The 22,552-nt window shown below is 66.9% G+C and overlaps 2 protein-coding genes and 2 long non-coding RNA genes across 5 annotated transcripts; 1 reads left to right on the top strand and 3 right to left on the bottom strand.

Moving 5' to 3' along the window:
- Positions 1 to 404: 404 nt before the first annotated feature.
- Positions 405 to 14,854, bottom strand: LOC127042068 (uncharacterized). The gene is made up of 5 exons (XR_007771824.1): positions 14,730 to 14,854; positions 3,847 to 3,906; positions 937 to 1,236; positions 637 to 816; positions 405 to 516 (listed from the first exon to the last, which is right to left on the bottom strand). It is a non-coding gene; the product is annotated as an uncharacterized LOC127042068 (long non-coding RNA).
- Positions 4,093 to 12,272, bottom strand: LOC127042062 (erythropoietin-like). Its single transcript, XM_050935725.1, has 5 exons — positions 12,260 to 12,272; positions 9,099 to 9,229; positions 8,441 to 8,527; positions 7,720 to 7,884; positions 4,093 to 4,740 (listed from the first exon to the last, which is right to left on the bottom strand). Exons 1-5 carry the CDS (start codon positions 12,270 to 12,272, stop codon positions 4,600 to 4,602), a joined length of 537 nt encoding a protein of 178 aa, XP_050791682.1. The 3' UTR covers positions 4,093 to 4,599.
- Positions 14,855 to 16,057: 1,203 nt separating the features above from the next.
- LOC127042067 (uncharacterized) lies at positions 16,058 to 17,155 on the top strand. 2 transcript variants are annotated; one of them, XR_007771822.1, is made up of 3 exons: positions 16,058 to 16,297; positions 16,398 to 16,526; positions 17,056 to 17,155. It is a non-coding gene; the product is annotated as an uncharacterized LOC127042067 (long non-coding RNA). The 2 variants fall into 2 exon arrangements; XR_007771823.1 differs by having other exon boundaries at positions 16,058 to 16,311; positions 16,488 to 16,526; positions 17,056 to 17,154.
- Positions 17,156 to 19,735: 2,580 nt separating this feature from the next.
- LOC127042063 (ribonuclease P protein subunit p20-like) lies at positions 19,736 to 20,135 on the bottom strand. Its single transcript, XM_050935726.1, is given in 2 exon segments — positions 19,736 to 20,083; positions 20,085 to 20,135. Coding segments are annotated over 2 exon segments (393 nt in total). The 3' UTR covers positions 19,736 to 19,741.
- Between the last annotated feature and the right edge of the window lie 2,417 nt (positions 20,136 to 22,552).

Genomic DNA, 22,552 nt, shown 5'->3' on the forward strand with positions numbered 1-22,552 from the left:
GGGGCGCCGGCTCCCACCCGGCCCCAGGGCAGGGACTGGCTGGCTCGGGGGGCGGGGAGTGGGGCAGGGGCCTGGCCCCTCTAGGGGGCTCCGGGCAGGGACTGGCTGCCTGGGGGGCACTTTTGGGGCTCTGTGCTGTGGGAAAAGGAGAAGGACGAAGGACGTTTCCGACTGTCGCTCTCTATATTCCTGTCCATGGCCTGTAGGGGGCATCGGAGCACGGAATAAAATGGCCGGGTAATTCACATGCTAATCGCATGGCTGAGATGCAGCCACCTCTGGGGTGGGGCGGCCGGTTACCCAGGAACCCCTCGCCCGGCGCTGAGATGCAGCCACCTCTGGGGTGGGGCGGCCGGTTACCCGGGGACCCATCGCCCGGTGCGGAGATGCAGCCACCTCTGGGGTGGGGCGGCCGGTTACCCAGGAACCCCTCGCCCGGCGCTGAGATGCAGCCACCTCTGGGGCAGGGCGGCTGGTTACCCAGGGACCCCTCGCCTGGCGCTGAGATGCAGCCACCTCTGGGGTGGGGCGGCTGGTTACCCAGGGACCCCTCACCTGGCGCTGAGATGCAGCCTCCTCTGGGGCTGGGCGGCTGGTAACCCAGGGACCCCTCGCCCGGCTCTGAGATGCAGCCACCTCTGGGGCGGGGTGGCTGGTTACCCGAGGACCCCTCACCTGGCGCTGAGATGCAGCCACCTCTGGGGCTGGGCAGCCGGTTACCCAGGGACCCCTCGCCCGGCGCTGAGATGCAGCCACCTCTGGGGCTGGGCAGCCGGTTACCCAGGGACCCCTCGCCCGGCGCTGAGATGCAGCCACCTCTGGGGCTGGGCAGCCGGTTACCCAGGGACCCCTCACCCGACGCTGAGATGCAGCCACGTCTGGGGTGGGGCGGCCGGTTACCCAGGGACCCCTCGCCTGGTGCTGAGATGCAGCCACCTCTGGGGCGGGGCGGCCGGTTACCCAGGGACCCCTCGCCCGACGCTGAGATGCGCCCACCTCTGGGGCGGGGTGGCTGGTTACCCAGGGACCCCTCGCCCGACGCTGAGATGCAGCCACGTCTGGGGCGGGGTGGCTGGTTACCCAGGGACCCCTCACCCGGCGCTGAGATGCAGCCACCTCTGGGGCTGGGCGGCCGGTTACCCAGGGACCCCTCGCCTGGCGCTGAGATGCAGCCACCTCTGGGGCGGGGCGGCCGGTTACCCGGGGACCCCTCGCCCGGCGCTGAGATGCAGCCACCTCTGGGGTGCGTATGTGTGTGGGGGGGCAGTTTTTAAAAACACCCCGCCCCCAGGACTTGTACTTTGCCCTCTCTGATTGTCACTGCTCAGGCAGGGAAGGGTTAAGGGGGCGGGGCCTGTGACAAGGGAGAAGGTTTCCTGGCAGACCCTGCCCCCCCCCACCCCCCAGGTGCCACCAAGTCTGGGGTCTTATCAGGGCTCTGCCTTGTGAAAAACAAACAGGGCCTGGATCCGGGCCTGATGCCCCCGTGGGGCGCTAGGGGGCGCTGTGGGGCAGGAAGCGGGGTGGCCAGCAGGGGGCGCTCTCCCCTGGGAGGCAGGGTGCTAGGGGGGTGCTGTGGGGCAGGGAGGGGGGCTTAGCAGGGGGCGCTCTCCCCTGGCAGGTGGGGCTGGCCCTAGGGGGCGCTGTGGGGCAGGGAGGGATGGGGGGCTCAGCAGGGGGCGCTCTCCCCTGGCAGGCACGGTGCTTGGAGGGCGCTGTGGGGCAGGGAGCGGGGCAGGGCGGGCCTGTGTTTCAGAGACAGCCCCAGTTTTCACTCCTTGCCCCGAATTACCCCTCCCTTGCCTGGGGATGGGGGGAGGGGGGTGCCGCCCCCCCGCGAGGTCTCCCCCCCATAACACTTTCCATGGGGGGAGCTGCTCCTGTCGGATTTCCCTCCCCTGCTTGCGAATGTCCAGGGGTCCCCTGCGTCGTCCATGGTCCCGGGTCTCGGCAGTTTTTAGCCACCCCAATGCTACCGCGACCCCCAAGTTCTTAGCTTTAATCCTGTGTGTAAGTGGGGGGGGGGGAATTGAAACTGAAACCGTCCCTGTGCCAAACACAGCCCCCCCTGCTCAAACCCACCAACCCCCACTCCCTTCCCAGAGCCGGGGAGAGAACCCAGGAGTCCTGGCTCCCAGCCCCCCCTGCTCTGACCCACCAGCCCCCACTCCCTCCCCAGAGCCGGGGAGAGAACCCAGGAGTCCTGGCTCCCAGCCCCCCCTGCTGTAACCACCAGCCCCCACTCCCCTCCCAGAGCCGGGGAGAGAACCCAGGAGTCCTGGCTCCCAGCCCCCCCTGCTCTAACCACCAGCCCCCACTCCCCTCCCAGAGCCGGGGAGAGAACCCAGGAGTCCTGGCTCCCAGCCCCCCTGCTCTAACCCACCAGCCCACACTCCCCTCCCAGAGCCGGGGAGAGAACCCAGGAGTCCTGGCTCCAAGCCCCCCTTCTCTAACCACCAGCCCCCACTCCCCTCCCAGAGCCGGGGAGAGAACCCAGGAGTCCTGGCTCCCAGCCCCCCCTGCTCAAACCCACCAGCCCCCACTCCCCTCCCAGAGCCGGGGAGAGAACCCAGGAGTCCTGGCTCCCAGCCCCCCCTGCTCAAACCCACCAGCCCCCACTCCCCTCCCAGAGCCGGGGAGAGAACCCAGGAGTCCTGGCTCCCAGCCCCCCCTGCTCTAACCCACGAGCCCCACTCCCCTCCCAGAGCCGGGGAGAGAACCCGGGAGTCCTGGCTCCCAGCCCCCCTGCTCTAACCCACCAGCCCCCACTCCCCTCCCAGAGCCGGGGAGAGAACCCAGGAGTCCTGGCTCCCAGCCCCCCCCCCCACTGCTCTAACCCCCAGCCCCCACTCCCCTCCCAGAGCTGGGGAGAGAACCCAGGAGTCCTGGCTCCCAGCCCCCGTGCTCTGACCCACCAACCCCCACTCCCCTCCCAGAGCCGGGGAGAGAACCCAGGAGTCCTGGCTCCCAGCTCCCCCTGCTCTAACCTGCCAGCCTCCACTCCCCTCCCAGAGCCGGGGAGAGAACCCAGGAGTCCGGGCTCCCAGGCAGTTCCCGCCCTGGGGCCGGGTGGGAGCTGGCGCCCCCTAGAGGGGACAGGCCGCTGCCCCATCCTCTCCCTCCCTTAGCAGAGACGAGAGAAACACAAATTGTTTCCATCTTAACTTAATATCAAATATAAACTCTGTGGCCCGGACCCCCGGCGCGTCGGCCGCCTCCGAGTCTCTGGCCGTGTCGCCCTTGCAGACTGTGCAGCCGAGATCTGTGTCCAGGGGGATCGCCAGCCGTCAGCGGGCCAGCAGTGCCCGCCTTCTCCAGCGGCGCCGGGGTGCGCCCACCTCTGGGGCGGGGGGCCGGTTACACAGGGATCCCTCGCCCGGCGCTGAGATGCGCCCACCTCTGGGGGGGGCGGTTACCCAGGGACCCCTCGCCCGGCGCTGAGATGCAGCCACCTCTGGGGGGGGCTGGTTACCCAGGGACCCCTCGCCCGGTGCTGAGATGCAGCCACCTCTGGGGGGGGCTGGTTACCCAGGGACCCCTCGCCCGGTGCTGAGATGCGCCCACCTCTGGGGGGGGCGGTTACCTAGGGATCCCTCGCCCGGCGCTGAGGTGCGCCCACCTCTGGGGGGGGCGGTTACCTAGGGACCCCTCGCCCGGCGCTGAGATGCGCCCACCTCTGGGGGGGGGCGGTTACCCAGGGACCCCTCACCCAGAGCTGAGATGCACCCACCTCTGGGGTGGGGGGCCGGTTACCCAGGGACCCCTCGCCCGGTGCTGTGATGCGCCCACCTCTGGGGGGGGGGCGGTTACGCAGGGACCCCTCGCCCGGTGCTGAGATGCAGCCACCTCTGGGGCGGGGCGGCCGGTTATCCAGGGACCCCTCGCCCAGTGCTGAGATGCGCCCACCTCTGGGGCGGGGCGGCCGGTTACCCAGGGACCCCTCACCTGCCTACCCCACCCCCGGATGCAAATCTTCAGAGACTGACAGCTGTCAGTTCGACTGATCTAGCTTCCCGCTGGTTATTGAGGGGTCCGGTCGTTGCGTTGCACTGTAAGAGGGCTGATGGACAGCTGTCAATCATGAGGTGACAGCGAGGTCTATGCCAGGCTCGGGGCCGGGTGACAGGCATCAGTTCGCTGGATCTCTCTCCTCTTCCAGGACGGCTCGTCTGTCTCCCTGCAGTCTGGGTTGATTGACAGCTGTCAATCTTTCATCAGCTGCCCTGTAGCAATGTTCTCCTCCTCCACCACTTTATTCATGCGGAATTCCAAATACCAAACACAGGATGATTGGCAGCTGTCAATCATCTTTGTATTTCTCCTGTGATGTGCTGGCAACAGTCTAGGCAGTGTGGCTTGGGGTCATTGACAGCTGTCAGTCACCCATCAATGTTTAACACCCCTGCCAAGAGAAGCTGAGTTCCTGCCAATACTCCAGGATGATTGACAGCTGTCAATCACCAAGCGAGGTTTTCCCAAGGCTCCATGTCTGCTGTCCAGTGGGTGGATGATTGGCGGCTGTCAATCATCTGCCAGCAAGAAGGCTCCGAGGGGGGAGGGGGCGGAGTGCTGTGGTGATCGGGGCTGGGTGGGAGCCCCTCACCTGGTGTCAGGCCTGCAGGCGTCCGTCAGGAACAGCTTGACCCGCCCCCGCAGGAAATTGGAGTGGACGCTGAGGAGTTTGGCCAGTGTCCGGACGCTGAGGGTGGGGGGCGGGGCAGGGGGCAGGGCCGGCTCCACCTGGGGGAGAAGGGGGGCTGTGGTTAGAGGAGGGCACTTTTACGGGGGACATTTACCCTTCTGGCCTTGCCTCCCCCGGCACTGCTTCATCCTGCTCCACAAATTCGTCTGTCCGTCCATCCACCCATCTGTCCATCCATCCACCCATCCTCCTACCCACTCATCCCTCCATCCATCCGTCCTCCTACCCACTCATCCCTCCATCCATCCTGCCATCCATCCATCCTCCTACCCACTCATCCCTCCATCCATCCTTCCATCCACCCATCCTCCTACCCACTCATCCCTCCATCCATCCTGCCATCCATCCATCCTCCTACCCACTCATCCCTCCATCCATCCTGCCATCCATCCATCCATCCTCCTACCCACTCATCCCTCCATCCATCCATCCATCCATCCATCCTCCTACCCACTCATCCTTCCATCCATCTATCCTCCTACCCACTCATCCCTCCATCCATCCATCCTCCTACCCACTCATCCCTCCATCCATCCATCCATCCATCCATCCATCCATCCATCCTCCTACCCACTCATCCTTCCATCCATCCATCCTCCTACCCACTCATCCATCCATCCTCCTACCCACTCATCCCTCCATCCATCCTGCCATCCATCCATCCTCCTACCCACTCATCCTTCCATCCATCCATCCATCCATCCATCCTCCTACCCACTCATCCCTCCATCCATCCTGCCATCCATCCATCCTCCTACCCACTCATCCTTCCATCCATCTGTCCTCCTACCCACTCATCCCTCCATCCATCCTGCCATCCATCCATCCTCCTACCCACTCATCCCTCCATCCATCCGTCCTCCTACCCACTCATCCTTCCATCCATCCATCTTCCTACCCACTCATCCCTCCATCCATCCTGCCATCCATCCATCCTCCTACCCACTCATCCCTCCATCCATCCTGCCATCCATCCGTCCTCCTACCCACTCATCCCTCCATCCATCCGTCCTCCTACCCACTCATCCTTCCATCCATCCTGTCATCCATCCATCCTCCTACCCACTCATCCTTCCATCCATCCATCCTCCTACCCACTCATCCCTCCATCCATCCTGCCATCCATCCGTCCTCCTACCCACTCATCCCTCCATCCATCCGTCCTCCTACCCACTCATCCTTCCATCCATCCATCTTCCTACCCACTCATCCCTCCATCCATCCTGCCATCCATCCATCCTCCTACCCACTCATCCCTCCATCCATCCTGCCATCCATCCGTCCTCCTACCCACTCATCCCTCCATCCATCCGTCCTCCTACCCACTCATCCTGCCATCCATCCATCCTCCTACCCACTCATCCCTCCATCCATCCTGCCATCCATCCATCCTCCTACCCACTCATCCCTCCATCCATCCATCCTCCTACCCACTCATCCCTCCATCCATCCTGCCATCCTCCTACCCACTCATCCATCCATCCTCCTACCCACTCATCCTTCCATCCACCCATCCTCCTACCCACTTATCCCTCCATCCATCCTGCCATCCATCCATCCTCCTACCCACACATCCCTCCATCCATCCATCCTCCTACCCACTCATCCCTCCATCCATCCTGCCATCCTCCTACCCACTCATCCATCCATCCTCCTACCCACTCATCCCTCCATCCATCCTGCCATACATCCATCCATCCTCCGACCCAGTCATCCCTCCATCCATCCTGCCATCCATCCATCCTCCTACCCACACATCCTTCTATCCATCCGTCCATCCATCCACCCATCCTCCTACCCACTCATCCTTCCATCCATCCATCCATCCATCCATCCTCCTACCCACTCATCCCTCCATCCATCCTGCCATCCATCCATCCTCCTACCCACTCATCCCTCCATCCATCCTGCCATCCATCCATCCTCCTACCCACTCATCCTTCCATCCATCCATCCTCCTACCCACTCATCCTTCCATCCATCCTTCCATCCATCCATCCATCCTCCTACCCACTCATCCCTCCATCCATCCTGCCATCCATCCATCCTCCGACCCACTCATCCCTCCATCCATCCTGCCATCCATCCATCCTCCTACCCACTCATCCTTCCATCCATCCATCCATCCTCCTACCCACTCATCCCTCCATCCATCCTGCCATCCATCCATCCTCCTACCCACTTATCCATCCATCCCTCCATCCATCCTCCTACCCACTCATCCATCCATCCATCTGTCCTTCCATCCATCCTTCCATCCATCCTCCTACCCCCTTATCCATCCATCCATCCTCCTACCCACTTATCCATCCATCCATCTGTCCATCCATCCACCCATCCATGCGTCCCTCCATCTGTCCATCCATCCATCCTCCTACCCACTCATCCTTCAATCCATCCTTCCATCCAGCCATCCTCCTACCCACTCATCCATCCATCCATCCATCCTCCTACCCACTCATCCTTCCATCCATCCTTCCATCCAGCCATCCTCCTACCCACTCATCCTTCAATCCATCCTTCCATCCAGCCATCCTCCTACCCACTCATCCTTCCATCCATCCTTCCATCCAGCCATCCTCCTACCCACTCATCCATCCATCCACCCTCCTACGCACTTATCCATCCATCCATCTGTCCATCCATCCACCCATCCTCCTACCCACTCATCCCTCCATCCATTTGTCCTTCCATTCATTTATCCATCCATCCCTCCATCCATCCTTCAGTCTGTCCATCCATCCATCTGTCCGTCCGTCCATCCATCCCCATACACATCCATCCATCCATCAGACCCCACACATCCGTCCGTGCATCCATCCATCCCCATACACAGCTATCCATCCATCCATCCATCCACCCATCCTGCCCCACACATCCGTCTGCCTATCCGTCCATCTGACTGTCCCACCCCACGAATCCATCCATCGATCTGTCCATCTCTCCACCACCCACAGCCTCCATCCATCATTCTGTGCTCCCAGCCCCGTTCCCGCCCTTCCCCTGGTGCCCCTCACCTGGGCATCGTGGCTGCGCAGGATCTGGGTGATGCTGCGCAGGTTGCTGTACGTGCGCCCGAGCTGCTGGTTCAGGGAGGGGTCGGGGACCAGGGCCCGGGCCCGGAGCACTGCGGCCGAGAGGAGGGCCTGCCCCCCCCACACCTCCGCCGCCTGCGTCTGCCTCTGGGGAGGGAGGGCAGGGTCAGACCCCCAGGCTCCCCCAGCCCAGCACCCTCAGATCAGACCCCCGGGCTCCCCCTGCCCAGCACCCCCAGATCAGACCCCCGGGGTTCCCCTAGCCCCCGCAAGTCAGACCCCCAGGCTCCCCCAGCCCAGCCCCCCCAGGTCAGACTCCCTGTCCCCCCAGATCAGACCCCTGGGCTCCCCCAGCCCAGCACCCCCAGATCAGACCCCCAGGCTCCCCCATCCGACCCCTAGGTCAGACCCCTGGGCTCCCCCAGCCTAGCACCCCCAGATCAGACCCCCGGGCTCCCCCTGCCCAGCACCCCCAGATCAGACCCCCAGGCTCCCCTATCCCACCCCCAAATCAGACCCCTGGGCTACCCCAGCCCCCCCAGGTCAGACCCCTGGACCGTCCAGCTCCCCTGATCAGACCCTCTGTCTCTCCACCTCAGCTCCCCCCAGGTCAGACCCCCGGCCCCTCCAGCATCCCCTCACCCCAGATCAGACCCCCAGCTCTTCCCCTCCCACCACTCCCCCAGGCCCTGTTCAGACTCACATCCATTTTCTTCCACTCGTTAAAATTAACCTTTGTGTCGGGCACCGTGAGAACTTCTGATAAGTTGCAAGAATTTGTACAACCTTCCTGTAAAGAGACCAAGTCGCCTGACACCATGGAGCTGGTTCTCCCGAGACCCCTCGCCCGGCGCTGAGATGCAGCCACCTCTGGGGCGGGACGGCCGGTTACCCAGGGACCCCTCACCCGGTGCTGAGATGCAGCCACCTCTGGGGCGGGGTGGCTGGTTACCCAGGGACCCCTCACCCGGTGCTGAGATGCAGCCACCTCTGGGGCAGGGTGGCCGGTTACCCAGGGACCCCTCGCCCGGCGCTGAGATGCAGCCACCTCTGGGGTGGGGCGGCTGGTTACCCAGGGACCCCTCGCCCGGCGCTGAGATGCAGCCACCTCTGGGGTGGGGCGGCTGGTTACCCAGGGACCCCTCGCCCGGCGCTGAGATGCGCCCACCTCTGGGGCGGGGCGGCCGGTTACCCAGTGACCCCTTGCCCGGCGCTGAGATGCAGCCACCTCTGGGGCGGGGCGGCCAGTTACCCAGTGACCCCTCGCCCGGCGCTGAGATGCAGCCACCTCTGGGGTGGGGCGGCCGGTTACCCAGGGACCCCTTGCCCGGCGCTTGGGGCTGACGCGTTTAGGGACGTACCACAGCGTTCTCAGTGTCCCTGGCCTCCTTGATGAATTTCTCCATGACTCGGGTGTCACAGATGGGGTGCAGCGGGGAGGAGCGAGTTAATGCAGCGAGTCCCAGCAGTAACAACAGCAAAGCACAGAGCCCTGGCGGGGGGAGTGTTGTGAGCCAGAGGGACCCCTCCATGCATCCATCATCCATCCCCCCACCCTCCACCATCCATCCATCCATCATCCATCCCCCCACCCTCCACCACCCACCTCCTCCATCCTTCCACACTCCCTCTATCCTTCCCTCATCCTGCCCACTTCTCTAGCCATCCATCCATCCATCCGTCCACCCCACACTCCTCCATCCATCCATCCATCCATCCATCCATCCACCACACACTCCTCCACCGGTAACTCCGTACGGGACTCTCCCCGTCCATCTGACTCGCCATCAGCCGCCCGCTAATTCTACCACCTCGCCACGGGCTGGAGGCTTTGCCTCTTCCCCGCACTCATGGGGGACACTCAGAGCCCCCCCTTTCCAGCTCCTGCCCCTGTGACGCGGGAGGGGACCTGCCATCGGGCCCCACTGAACCGCGGGCTCGGAAATTTCCAAGGAGCCGATCGGTGGCGGTACCGCGACCGCAGGAGAGCGAATTCAGACAAAAAACGCCCGGGAAACGAGCGTAAATTGAAAATTCTCCACAACTATGAAACGTACCCGGAGCCAATCTCCTTTCACTACGGGCCTGTCTCCTTGTCTTGCAAGCCTGGCACTTGTCGTATCTTCCCAAGAGGAGGTGCCATTTGTCTCTTCTGTCTCCGAACACGTTCTCGGTCGCCTCCACCCTGCGTTTTCTGCTCCCATGAGCAGTGGGGTTTTTTTTGAGGATGTTTTTGGTGCAGGAGCCGATCTTTTCCTGCGGGGTTATGAGCATCGACGGCGCTCAGCAGTAGGATAGACATGGACAACCCTAGCAAACACGTCCTTCGCTCTAGATTCAAGCTCAAATGGACCTCGAAATGGATCTCCGGCGGGTTGATGAGGTTTCTCCTGTAGGCTCCGGTGACAAAACCTTTAATGTTCCTCTTTGCTGACAAAAAACCGACCTCCCGCTTCTAGATCCTCCATCTCTTTATGGCGTGCATGGGATGCTTGTCTCTTGTTGGCCTCGTTTGTCTCGTCCCTTGGTATTTCTGTTGACGTCTTCCCCCTTTCTCCCAACCCAACCGATTCCTGCGTAAGGGTGGAGATCTAACCCGTGTCCTGCCGCTTCCTCTTGGTGCTTGGGTTTGGCTCTCAAAGACAAGATGAATATTGGCCAGAGCTGAAGCCGGGGACATTGGGGGACAGTTCCCGGAAACCAGTAATAGTTGATGGGAGGAATGGAGGATCTGCAGGATGGGGCATCACCAGGAGCGAAATTTATGGGTCCACGATTCCAGAATCGGGATCAGCTTCCTTCACCACGCTGTCGAGAGCGGCCTCCTCCGTCTTCTGTCGTGTATTTTGCCCTCCCAAGTGTCCACCTCCCCAGGGGGATGATGTTTAACTCTGATTTGGACGCCAGCTGATTTGGCAGCAGAGTCAGAGGTGGCGGTGATGGGTGGCTGGTTCGACCTTCCCCGGCATTGTCCAGGTGACCGGCTGGTTGGGGAAGGAACCGCGGTGACCATTGGCTCTGACGTCCTGTATCACGCAGGTCTCCATGCAGAGGCAATGCATGGGTGGGAGGGCTCTCCCCTCAATTTCTGCCAGGGTTTTGTCAGTCCCTCACGGAGGAGGGTTGTCCCCCAACCATCGGTGCCTTCCCGTCCTACCCTGGTGCAGGAGAGTCGAGCCCCAAACCCATCTCCCGCCCCAGCTGTGTCTCCTCTAGACTTCACATGGCCGATTCTTCCAACCTCCCCTCATCGGTCACGGTTCCTGGACCGCGGAGCCGGGTATCCCGCGTGCCCTCCAGGCACTCCCTGTCTTTGGTCACCAGGTTTCAGCCAAGCGCCAGCCAGAGGAATATGGCCCCGGCGTGTCCCGTAGCTCAGAGGAGGCACTCGGATCCAGCGCTCGGAGCTGGCCCTCGTTGGGGAGCTCCTGGGGAGACCCCTTCCCGGTCTCTCATCTTCAGCCCAAATCGCCTCCTGTTTGGTGGGGTTTTTTAAAGATCTCCGGGGTAGGCGGGCCAGATCTCTCCCGCTTCAGAGCCCTGCTTCTTCCCGAAACGGCCTCTCCGGCGGCATCGCCGAGCTCCTCCGGCTAATCCCTCCGGCTCGGTTTACCAGCCGGCGCTGCCAGAAAGGGTCGGGGTGACGTCCGGAGACGCATCTGAAATGCTCCTGCGATCGCCCCTTTTCAAAGAGCTTCTGCTCGTCAACCGGCGTCAGCCACCGGGCACCCCGATTCTGTGGCTGGACCCCCCTAGGTGGCTACCCGGAGTGGGGCCCTGCCTGTGGGTCAGGGGCATGGACCCCTGGCCTTCTCCTATCGTGCTCCACGTGATCCCCACCTCTTTCCATGCATCCATCTCCATCCACTCCACTCCAACCCTGCCCCACAGCCCCCCCGCCCCCAACCCCCGGTCCATTGCATTGCACAGATCTACACATGGGGGTATGTCGGGTGAATCAGGACTCCTGGGTTATTTTCTGGGTGCTGGGAGGGGAGTGGGGGCTGGTGGGTTAGAGCAGGGGGGGCTGGGAGCCAGGACTCCTGGGTTCTCTCCCTGGCTCTGGGAGGGGAGTGGGGGCTGGGGGATTACAGCAAGGGGGGTGCTGGGAATCAGGACTCCTGGGTTCTTCCCAGATCTGGGAGGGGAGTGGGGGCTGATGGGTCAGAGCAGGGGGGGGCTGTGAGCCAGGATGCCTGGGTTCTCTCCCCGGCTCTGTATCCCAGTCCCCGACCCCATACATGTTAGTCCTTGCACCCTGGAGCCTGCTGCACAGTGAGTGAGGTGAGCCGGAGGGGAATGGGGCAGGGGGCCGGTCCCGTCTAGGGGGCACCACCTCGTATCCAGCCTCAGAATGGGGGTCCCAGCTGGCTCAGGGAGCTGGGATGTGGGGCCTTTCTCCATTTTCTCATTTTTTTTGAGGGGGTGCATCTTTAGTGACCCTCCAGTGAATGAGACCCCCCCCATCCCCGTCGCCTTCGCTGTGGGACAGGACCCAGGCGTCCGGGTCATGGTTACTCACCAGATCTCCCCATATCCAGTCTGCATCGCCTCACGGCCTAGTGGGGGCCCCGGGCTCCCATCCCGGCGTGCAGTCGGCGAGGCCGCGGGCGTCCGGGCTACTCGGGAGGGGGCATCGCCTGCGCGGCTCCGGCCCCAGGCCAAGCGCGCCCTGGCCCCCGGCCGGCTCCCCGCCGCTCTGTGTCTCCGCAGGGCGGGCAGCGAAGCTGGGAGTTAATGTTTCATCCGAACTCCCCGTCCCGAGGTCGCGGGAGCCTGGCCGGCTGCAGGAATGTGCCGGGGGGCCGCGGCCCGAGCCGGGCGCTTTAGAGACGGGGCTCGGCGGGGGGGAGGGCAGGAAGCCGGGGGGTTTCCTCAGGCCCCCGCCGGAGGCCGTGTCTTCGAGGAAAGGGCCATGCAGGCGGCCGCACGTCGGCTCCTGGCCCGGCGCCACGAGGCAGTGACAGGTTACGGGCCCGAGGTCGCCTGGTGCATGGAGGGGGGTGGGGCGGCGCGGGGAAGCCAAAGGCCTGACCCATCCCCTGCCCCTGGGCTTGGAGTGACAGCTGTCAGTACCCCCTGCCCTGGGTGGCAGGAGCTGGGGTGTGGTTTGGGGGGGGGAGAACCCAGGAGTCCTGGCTGCCAGCCTCCACCTGCTCTAACCCACCCGCTCCATCTCCCCTCCCCTCCATGATCTGAGAGAGAACCCAGGAGTTCGGGCTCCCAGCCCCCACTTCTGTAACCCACCAGCCCCCACTCCCCTCCCAGAGCCGGGGAGAGAACCCAGGAGTCCGGGCTCCCAGCCCTCTGGGCAGGGAGTGGGGGCTGGTGGGTAGGGTGGGGCTGGAAGCCCGGACTCCTGGGTTCTCTCCCCGGCTCTGGGAGGGGAGTGGGGGCTGGCGGGTTAGAGCAGGTGGGGCTGGGAGCCAGGACTCCTGGGTTCTCTCCCCGGCTCTGGGAGGGGAGTGGGGGCTGGTGGGTCAGAGCAGGGGGGCTGGGAGCCAGGACTCCTGGGTTCTCTCCCCGGCTCTGGGAGGGGAGTGGGGGCTGGTGGGTCAGAGCAGGGGGGCTGGGAGCCCGGACTCCTGGGTTCTCTCCCCGGCTCTGGGAGGGGAGTGGGGGCTGGTGGGTCAGAGCAGGGGGGCTGGGAGCCCGGACTCCTGGGTTCTCTCCCCGGCTCTGGGAGGGGAGTGGGGGCTGGTGGTCAGAGCAGGGGGGCTGGGAGCCAGGACTCCTGGGTTCTCTCCCTGGCTCTGGGAGTGGAGTGGGGGCTGGTGGGTTAGAGCAGGGGGGCTGGGAGCCAGGACTCCTGGGTTCTCTCCCTGTCTCTGGGAGGGGAGTGGGGGCTGGTGGGTCAGAGCAGGGGGGGCTGGGAGCCAGGACTCCTGGGTTCTCTCCCTGTCTCTGGGAGGGGAGTGGGGGCTGGTGGGTCAGAGCAGGGGGGCTGGGAGCCAGGACTCCTGGGTTCTCTCCGCTGTCGGGGAGGGGGCAGGGTGGGGCTCAGTGCCATGCAGGGTGTGGCAGGGGCCAAGCTCGGCACGCGCCCAGCGGGCTCCCCGCCATCTCCCCTGGCGTGGGCACTTTGTTCCCAGCCCTTGGGCCATGTGAAAACACAACCCCGACGAGCTGCTGAGAAGCCTCTGGAACAAACACCTGTCTGGCTTCTGAGCACTTCTGCCCGGGCCGGGCGAGGGGGGCTGCGGGTCGGGAGTGAGGGGCACCGGCAGGGCTGGGCTTGCAGGGGCTGCGGGTCGGGAGTGAGGGGCACCGGCAGGGCGGGGGAAGAAATATCGATCCTAAAATCATCTGACTCCTGGGTTCTCTCCCCGGCTCTGGGAGGGGAGTGGGGGCTGGTGGGTTAGAGCAGGGGGCTGGGAGCCAGGACTCCTGGGTTCTCTCCCCGGCTCTGGGAGGGGAGTGGGGGCTGGTGGGTTAGAGCAGGGGGGCTGGGAGCCAGGACTCCTGGGTTCTCTCCCTGTCTCTGGGAGGGGAGTGGGGGCTGGTGGGTCTGAGCAGGGGGGGCTGGGAGCCAGGACTCCTGGGTTCTCTCCCCGGCTCTGGGAGGGGAGTGGGGGCTGGTGGTTAGAGCAGGGGGGGCTGGGAGCCAGGACTCCTTGGTTCTCTCCCTGGCTCTGGGAGGGGAGTGGGGGCTGGTGGTTAGAGCAGGGGGGGCTGGGAGCCAGGACTCCTGGGTTCAGTCTCAGGCCCTGGTTCAGATGACCTGGAAGGCTACACGTACGCCGGGGCTGGGGGTCCCCGCAGGGGCCGATTTGCGTCCGTCCCCGCCCTGGGGTTCGGGCTGCAGAGGCGTCGGGCAGCCTGGAGAAGCCGCAGGGACCAAGCGCTTCATTTTCCATCATCCCCAGGCGAGAGGAAGCCGCTAACAATGGGGACCTGATTGTCTGTGAGAGTCTGACGCTGTCCAGCGGCTCCAGGCGTCTGTCACACCGGCTGGGCGCGTGAGCCCTCGCCTGGCGCTGAGATGCGGCTACCTCTGGGGCGGGGCGGCCGGTTACCCAGGGACCCCTCGCCTGGCGCTGAGATGCACCCACCTCTGGGGCGGGGCGGCCGGTTACCCGGGGACCCCTGGTCTGGTGCTGAGATGCGCCCACCTCTGGGGCGGGGCAGAGAGTAGTGGGCACAGAGCGTAACAGCTTAGGACAAGATGGGACATTCCCAACGAGATATTTCAAGAGGTGGAATAAAACCGACCAGGTCGGAACGGCCCAGATGGGGAGCGCGACCCCTAGAAACACCCCCATCCACTTCCGCAGAGCCCCGCGTGGGGCTCGCTCTGAGCGTTTGGGGAGGCGGGGACCCACCACTGCAGCTTGGATGGTGTTGTACCCCCTAAACACGGTTCCCCCAGCTGGGGGAGAACCCAGGAGTCCTGGCTCCCAGCCCCCCTACTCTAACCACCAGCCCCCACTCCCCTCCCAGAGCCAGGAGAAGAACCCAGGAGTCCTGGCTCCCAGCCCCCACTGCTCTAACCCACCAGCCCCCACTCCCCTCCCAGAGCCGGGGAGAGAACCCAGGAGTCCTGGCCCCCAGCCCCCACCCTGCTCTAACCCACCAGCCCCCACTCCCCTCCCAGAGCTGGGGAGATAACCCAGGAGTCCTGGTCCCCAGTACCCCCCCAGTTCTAACCCACCAGCCCCCACTCCCCTCCTGGAGCCAGGGAGAGAACCCAGGAGTCCTGGCTGGGCTGAGTGCCCCCCAGCTCGTCTCATGTGTGGGGCGGGGGAGGCAGTGGCAGGACCCCCCCCCCGGCGGCTGCCGGCTGCTGGCCCGCGCTGGGCCCGGGCCAAGGATAACAGTGGGGAATACGTGCCGGGCTGCAGGGAGCGAGGCCGCGGGGGCTGCCAGGGCCATCGACCCAGGAGCCTTCGGCAAACAGAGCCGGGCCCCGGCGCCAGAGCCGGTCACTCATCAACCGGGGGGCAGCAGGGCAAAGGGCAGCGAGGGCGAGTGCCGGCCCTGCCCGGGCCACCCCAGCCCGGCCCAGCCCCCCAGGGCTCCTGATCCCCGCTCTGCCAGGGGCTGCGCCCCCCGGCGTGGGCTGCCAAACTCGGCCCGCCGGGGAGCAGGGCCTCCGTCCGGCCTGCGGAGCCAGCGCCAGGTGTGACTGGCACACGCAGCCAGCGCCCACGGGGGCAGGGCGGGAGCCAGGACACCTGGGTTCTTCCCCCAGCTCCGGGAGGGGAGTGGGGCTGGGAGCCAGGACTCCTGGGTTCTCTCCCCGGCTCTGAGAGGGGAGTGGGGGCTGGTGGGTTAGAGCAGGGGGGGCTGGGAGCCAGGACTCCTGGGTTCTCTCCCCGGCTCTGGGAGGGGAGTGGGGGCTGGTGGGTTAGAGCAGGGGGGGCTGGGAGCCAGGACTCCTGGGTTCTCTCCCCGGCTCTGAGAGGGGAGTGGGGGCTGGTGGGTCAGAGCAGGGGGGGCTGGGAGCCAGGACTCCTGGGTTCTCTCCCCGGCTCTGGGAGGGGAGTGGGGGCTGGTGGGTCAGAGCAGTGGGGGCTGGGAGCCAGGACTCCTGGGTTCTCTCCCCGGCTCTGGGAGGGGAGTGGGGACTGATGGGTCAGAGCAGGGGGGGCTGGGAGCCAGGACTCCTGGGTTCTCTCCCCGGCTCTGGGAGGGGAGTGGGGACTGATGGGTCAGAGCAGGGGGGGGCTGGGAGCCAGGACTCCTGGGTTCTCTCCCCGGCTCTGGGAGGGGAGTGGGGGCTGGTGGGTTAGAGCAGTGGGGGCTGGGAGCCAGGACTCCTGGGTTCTCTCCCTGGCTCTGGGAGGGGAGTGGGGGCTGGTGGGTTAGAGCAGTGGGGGCTGGGAGCCAGGACTCCTGGGTTCTCTCCCCGGCTCTGGGAGGGGAGTGGGGGCTGGTGGTTAGAGCGCGGGGGCTGGGAGCCAGGACTCCTGGGTTCTCTCCCCGGCTCTGGGAGGGGAGTGGGGGCTGGTGGGTTAGAGCAGGGGGGGCTGGGAGCCAGGACTCCTGGGTTCTCTCCCCGGCTCTGGGAGGGGAGTGGGCGCTGGTGGTTAGAGCAGGAGGGCTGGGAGCCAGGACTCCTGGGTTCTCTCCCCGGCTCTGGGAGGGGAGTGGGGGCTGGTGGGTTAGAGCAGGGGGGGCTGGGAGCCAGGACTCCTGGGTTCTCTCCCCGGCTCTGGGAGGGGAGTGGGGGCTGGTGGGTCAGAGCAGGCGGGGCTGGGAGCCAGGACTCCTGGGTTCTCTCCCCGGCACTGGGAGGGGAGTGGGGGATGGTGGGTTAGAGCAGGCGGGGCTGGGAGCCAGGACTCCTGGGTTCTCTCCCCAGCTCTGGGAGGGGAGTGGGGGCTGGTGGGTTAGAGCAGGCGGGGCTGGGAGCCAGGACTCCTGGGTTCTCTCCCCGGCACTGGGAGGGGAGTGGGGGCTGGTGGGTCAGAGCAGGGGGGGCCGCGAGCCTGGGTTCTAGGCTCAGGTCTGTCACTATATCTGGATTGTTACTCTGGGAATTTCTAGCTCATTGCCCCTGTCTTGGGGGTTTATGTAGGGCCCCTTCCCCATTGCTGCTGAGACCTCTGGGGCAGGGCGGCCAGTCACCCCGGGACCCTTGCCCGGCCCTGAGGTGCACCCACCTCTGGGGTGGGGCAGCTGGTTAGAGTGAGCTGGTCTCAGGAGACCCTGGTTTATGCCCCGCGGTGGGGGATGTGGATTTAGCCGCTGGCTTCACATGGTTAGGAAGGGGCTGGCCTGGCCCCCCCGCGAATTCCCAGAGGGGACAGGCCCCTGCCCCATTCCCTGCCCCCCTGAGCCAGCCAGTCCCTGCCCTGGGGCCGGGTGGGAGCCAGCGCCCCCTAGAGGGGACAGCCCCGCCCCATTCCCCACCTGAGTTAGGCAGTGCCCCCCAAGTGATGTCACACAGGGGCCACGGGGAAGCCCAGCGCTGACCCAGCCACTGGTCGCTTTTATTGTTCAATCCAAGAGGTGCAGGCCATGAGCCAGGTCCTGGCAGGAGAGGGGGCTTTCCCCAGCACCCCCCAGCACCCCAAATCCCACCCCCCTAGCTGCGTCCCGTCAAGCTCCGGCATCCAGTCTTGGTTGGGTGGGGGCAGGAGAGGAGCGGATGGGTGGGGGGTGGTCCAGAAAGGGGGTGAAGGTCAAGTGTGCCCCCCCCAAACATAGCCAGACGGGTGTGCTTGGTGGCAGCTCTGTGCCAGTGGAGGGGATCTAGGGGCTGGCTCCGGGGGCATCTACGGGCCAGGGCTCTGTCCCAGGGCGCTGGAGCAGGGGTGTCCGGGAGCCGGCTCCGTGCCGGGGTACATGTTTCCGGGAGCAGGCCCTGTGCTGGAGGTCGAGCTCCGGGGCCAGGCTCCGGGGACTGGCTCCGAGCTGGGACAGGGGCTTCCAGGGACAGGGTCTGTGCTGGGGGCCGGGCTCCAGGGACACTCTCCGTGCCGGGACAGGGGGTTCCAGCGCCAGGGTCCGTGCCAGGGGCCGGGGACACTCTCCGTGCCGGGACAGGGGGTTCCAGCGCCAGGGTCCGTGCCAGGGGCCGGGGACACTCTCCGTGCCGGGACAGGGGGGTTCCAGCGCCAGGGGCCGGGGACACTCTCCGTGCCGGGACAGGGGGTTCCAGCGCCAGGGTCCGTGCCAGGGGCCGGGGACACTCTCCGTGCCGGGACAGGGGGTTCCAGCGCCAGGGTCCGTGCCAGGGGCCGGGGACACTCTCCGTGCCGGGACAGGGGGTTCCAGGGCCAGGGTCCGTGCCAGGGGCCGGGGACACTCTCCGTGCCGGGACAGGGGGTTCCAGCGCCAGGGCCCGTGCCAGGGTCCGGGGACACTCTCCGTGCCGGGACAGGGGGTTCCAGCGCCAGGGCCCGTGCCAGGGGCCGGGGACACTCTCCGTGCCGGGACAGGGGGTTCCAGCGCCAGGGGCCGTGGACACTCTCCATGCTGGGACAGGGGGTTCCAGCGCCAGGGCCCGTGCCAGGGTCCGGGGACACTCTCCGTGCCGGGACAGGGGGTTCCAGCGCCAGGGCCCGTGCCAGGGGCTGGGGACACTCTCCGTGCCGGGACAGGGGGTTCCAGTGCCGGGGTCCGTGCCAGGGGCCGGGGACACTCTCCGTGCCGGGACAGGGTGTTCCAGCGCCAGGGCCCGTGCCAGGGGCCGGGGACACTCTCCGTGCCGGGACAGGGGGTTCCAGCGCCAGGGCCCGTGCCAGGGGCCGGGGACACTCTCCGTGCCGGGACAGGGGGTTCCAGCGCCAGGGTCCGTGCCAGGGGCCGGGGACACTCTCCGTGCCGGGACAGGGGGTTCCAGCGCCAGGGGCCGGGGACACTCTCCGTGCCGGGACAGGGGTTTCCAGGGCCAGGGTCCGTGCCAGGGGCCGGGGACACTCTCCGTGCCGGGACAGGGGTTTCCAGGGCCAGGGTCCGTGCCAGGGGCCGGGGACACTCTCCGTGCCGGGACAGGGGGTTCCAGCGCCAGGGTCCGTGCCAGGGGCCGGGGACACTCTCCGTGCCGGGACAGGGGGTTCCAGCGCCAGGGTCCGTGCCAGGGGCCGGGGACACTCTCCGTGCCGGGACAGGGGGTTCCAGCGCCAGGGTCCGTGCCAGGGGCCGGGGACACTCTCCGAGCCGAGACGGGGGTTCCAGTGCCGGGGTCCGTGCCAGGGGCCAGGCTCCGGGGACTCTCTCTATGCCAGGACAGGGGTGTCCGGGGCCAGGCTCCGTGCTGGAGACCAGGCTCTGTGCACTGGCTCCGTGCTGGGACAGGGGTTTCCAGGGCCAGACTCCATGCCAGGGCACACGTTTCCGGGAGCAGGCTCCATGCCCCAGCTCCACGTCGGGGGGCCAGCTCTGTGCCGGGGCTCCGTCCCTGGGCACCGGAGCAGGGGTGTCCGGGGCCAGGCTCCGGGGAGTCTCTCCGTGTGGGGACAGGGGTTTCCCGGGGCAGGGTCCGTGCTGGGGGTCGAGCGCCAGGGCCAGGCTCCGGGGACTCTCTCCGTGCCAGCACCGCACCGGGGGCCCGCGCTCAGGGCGGGGGCGCGACCCGGCACACCCGGATGTGGATGGCAGAGTTGTTGCGGGCCTGGGCGAGGGGCGGGCGCCCGTCCGCGTCGCCCTGGGGCTCCAGCCCGTCGGCCAGCGGGACGGTGGAGGTGTTGGCGGCCAGGCGCAGGGCGCCGGCGCCGCCCGCCTGGAGCTGCAGGGCGATGTTGATGGCCCGGTTGATGGCCAGGCCCAGCCCGTGGATGCAGATCTCGGCGCAGCTGCCCCCGGGACCCAGCAGCTTCTGGCACCGGCTCAGCTGGGCCTTGAAATCCGTCTGCATGTTGACGTAGACGTCGCCCGGGCGCCGGGGCAGGCGGGGGGGGCAGGCGGCGCCGCAGGGCCAGCTCCGCCGCGGGGGGCGCCGGCTCTGCCATGGCTCTGGGGGGGAGAGAGGGGGGAGTCCTGAGCCGCCTGCACCCCACGTTCCCCCGAATCCAGCCTGCTGGGCACCTGAGCCACCATCCCTCGCAGCAACCCACAGCTCTCCCCTGCTCCGGGTGTCTGCAGCCCCCCCCCCCCCCAATTCCTTTCCAGCCCCCCGTCCTCCAGCCCCCCCCGAGACCTGCCTCCAGCCCCCTCAGACCTGCCTCCAGCCCCCCGTCCTCCAGCCCCCCCGGAACATCCCCAGCCCCCCCGGACCCGCCTCCAGCCCCCCATCCTCAGCCCTCCCTGAACATCCCCAGCCCCCCCCCGAATCCAGGCTACTGGGCACCTGAGCCACCATCCCTCGCAGCAACCCACAGCTCTCCCCTGCTCCGGGTGTCTGCAGCCCCCCCCGATTCCAGTCCAGCCCCCCGTCCTCCAGCCCCCGCGAAATTCCCCAGCCCCCCGAGATCTGCCTCCAGCCCCCCCGTCCTCCAGCCCCCCCAGACCTGCCTCCAGCCCCCCCGAGACCTGCCCTCCCTGAACATCCCCAGCCCTCCCGGACCTGCCTCCAGCCCCCCCCGTCCTCCAGCCCTCCCTGAACATCCCCAGCCCCCCCAGACCTGCCTCCAGCCCCCCGTCCTCCAGCCCTCCCTGAACATCCCCAGCCCCCCCGGACCTGCCTCCAGCCCCCCGAGACCTGCCTCCAGCCCCCTGTCCTCCAGCCCTCCCTGAACATCCCCAGCCCCCGCGGACCTGCCTCCAGCCCCCCGTCCTCCAGCCCCCCCGAACATCCCCAGCCCCCCAGACCTGCCTCCAGCCCCCCGTCCTCCAGCCCTCCCAGAACATCCCCAGCCCCCCCAGACCTGCCTCCAGCCCCCCATCCTCCAGCCCTCCCCAAACATCCCCAGCCCCCCCGGACCTGCCTCCAGCCCCCTGTCCTCCAGCCCTCCCTGAACATCCCCAGCCCCCCCGGACCTGCCTCCAGCTCCCCGTCCTCCAGCCCCCCCGAATCCAGCCTACTGGGCACCTGTGCCACCATCCCTCGCAGCAACCCACAGCTCTCCCCTGCTCCGGGTGTCTGCAGCCCCCCCCGATTCCCTTCCAGCCCCCCGTCCTCCAGCCCCCCCGAGACCTGCCTCCAGCCGCCCCGAGACCTGCCTCCAGCCGCCCCCGAACATCCCCAGCCCCCCCAGACCTGCCTCCAGGCCCCCGTCCTCCAGCCCTCCCTGAACATCCCCAGCCCCCCCGGACCTGCCTCCAGCCCCCTGTCCTCCAGCCCCCCCGAACAATCCCCAGCCCCCCCAGACCTGCCTCCAGCCCCCCATCCTCCAGCCCTCCCTGAACATCCCCAGCCCCCCCGGACCTGCCTCCAGCCCCCCGTCCTCCAGCCCTCCCTGAACATCCCCAGCCCCCCCAGACCTGCCTCCAGCCCCCTGTCCTCCAGCCCTCCCCGAACATCCCCAGCCCCCCCGGACCTGCCTCCAGCCCCCCGTCCTCCAGCCCTCCCTGAACATCCCCAGCCCCCCCGGACCTGCCTCCAGCCCCCCGTCCTCCAGCCCCCCCGGACCCGCCTCCAGCCCCCCCGAGACCTGCCCTCCCTGAACATCCCCAGCCCTCCTGGACCTGCCTCCAGCCCCCCGTCCTCCAGCCCTCCCTGAACATCCCCAGCCCCCCAGACCTGCCTCCAGCCCCCGTCCTCCAGCCCTCCCTGAACATCCCCAGCCCCCCCGGACCTGCCTCCAGCCCCCTGTCCTCCAGCCCCCCCGAACATCCCCAGCCCCCCCAGACCTGCCTCCAGCCCCCCGTCCTCCAGCCCTCCCTGAACATCCCCAGCCCCCCCGGACCTGCCTCCAGCCCCCTGTCCTCCAGCCCCCCCGAACATCCCCAGCCCCCCCAGACCTGCCTCCAGCCCCCTGTCCTCCAGCCCTCCCCGAACATCCCCAGCCCCCCCGGACCTGCCTCCAGCCCCCCCGAGACCTGCCCTCCCTGAACATCCCCAGCCCCCCAGACCTGCCTCCAAGCCCCCCGTCCTCCAGCCCTCCCTGAACATCCCCAGCCCCCGCGGACCTGCCTCCAGCCCCCCGTCCTCCAGCCCCCCCGAGACCTGCCTCCAGCCCCCCGTCCTCCAGCCCTCCCTGAACATCCCCAGCCCCCGCGGACCTGCCTCCAGCCCCTCGTCCTCCAGCCCCCCCGAACATCCCCAGCCCCCCCAGACCTGCCTCCAGCCCCCCGTCCTCCAGCCCCCCCGAACATCCCCAGCCCCCCCAGACCTGCCTCCAGCCCCCCCGAGACCTGCCCTCCCTGAACATCCCCAGCCCCCCCGGACCTGCCTCCAGCCCCCCGTCCTCCAGCCCTCCCTGAACATCCCTAGCCCCCCCGAGACCTGCCTCCAGCCCCCCGTCCTCCAGCCCCCCCCGAACATCCC

Source organism: Gopherus flavomarginatus, unplaced genomic scaffold (genome assembly GCF_025201925.1).
Source record: "Gopherus flavomarginatus isolate rGopFla2 unplaced genomic scaffold, rGopFla2.mat.asm mat_scaffold_210_arrow_ctg1, whole genome shotgun sequence".
NCBI classification, from domain to species: domain Eukaryota; kingdom Metazoa; phylum Chordata; order Testudines; family Testudinidae; genus Gopherus; species Gopherus flavomarginatus.

Excerpts from the sequence above, each read along its gene's own strand:
- LOC127042062 (XM_050935725.1), bottom strand. Across the intron at positions 8,528-9,098 it reads GGGACACTGAGAACGCTGTG|GAAGGTTGTACAAATTCTTG; the intron begins GTACGTCCCTAA and ends GTCTCTTTACAG. Across the intron at positions 4,741-7,719 it reads TGCGCAGCCACGATGCCCAG|GTGGAGCCGGCCCTGCCCCC; the intron begins GTGAGGGGCACC and ends CTTCTCCCCCAG.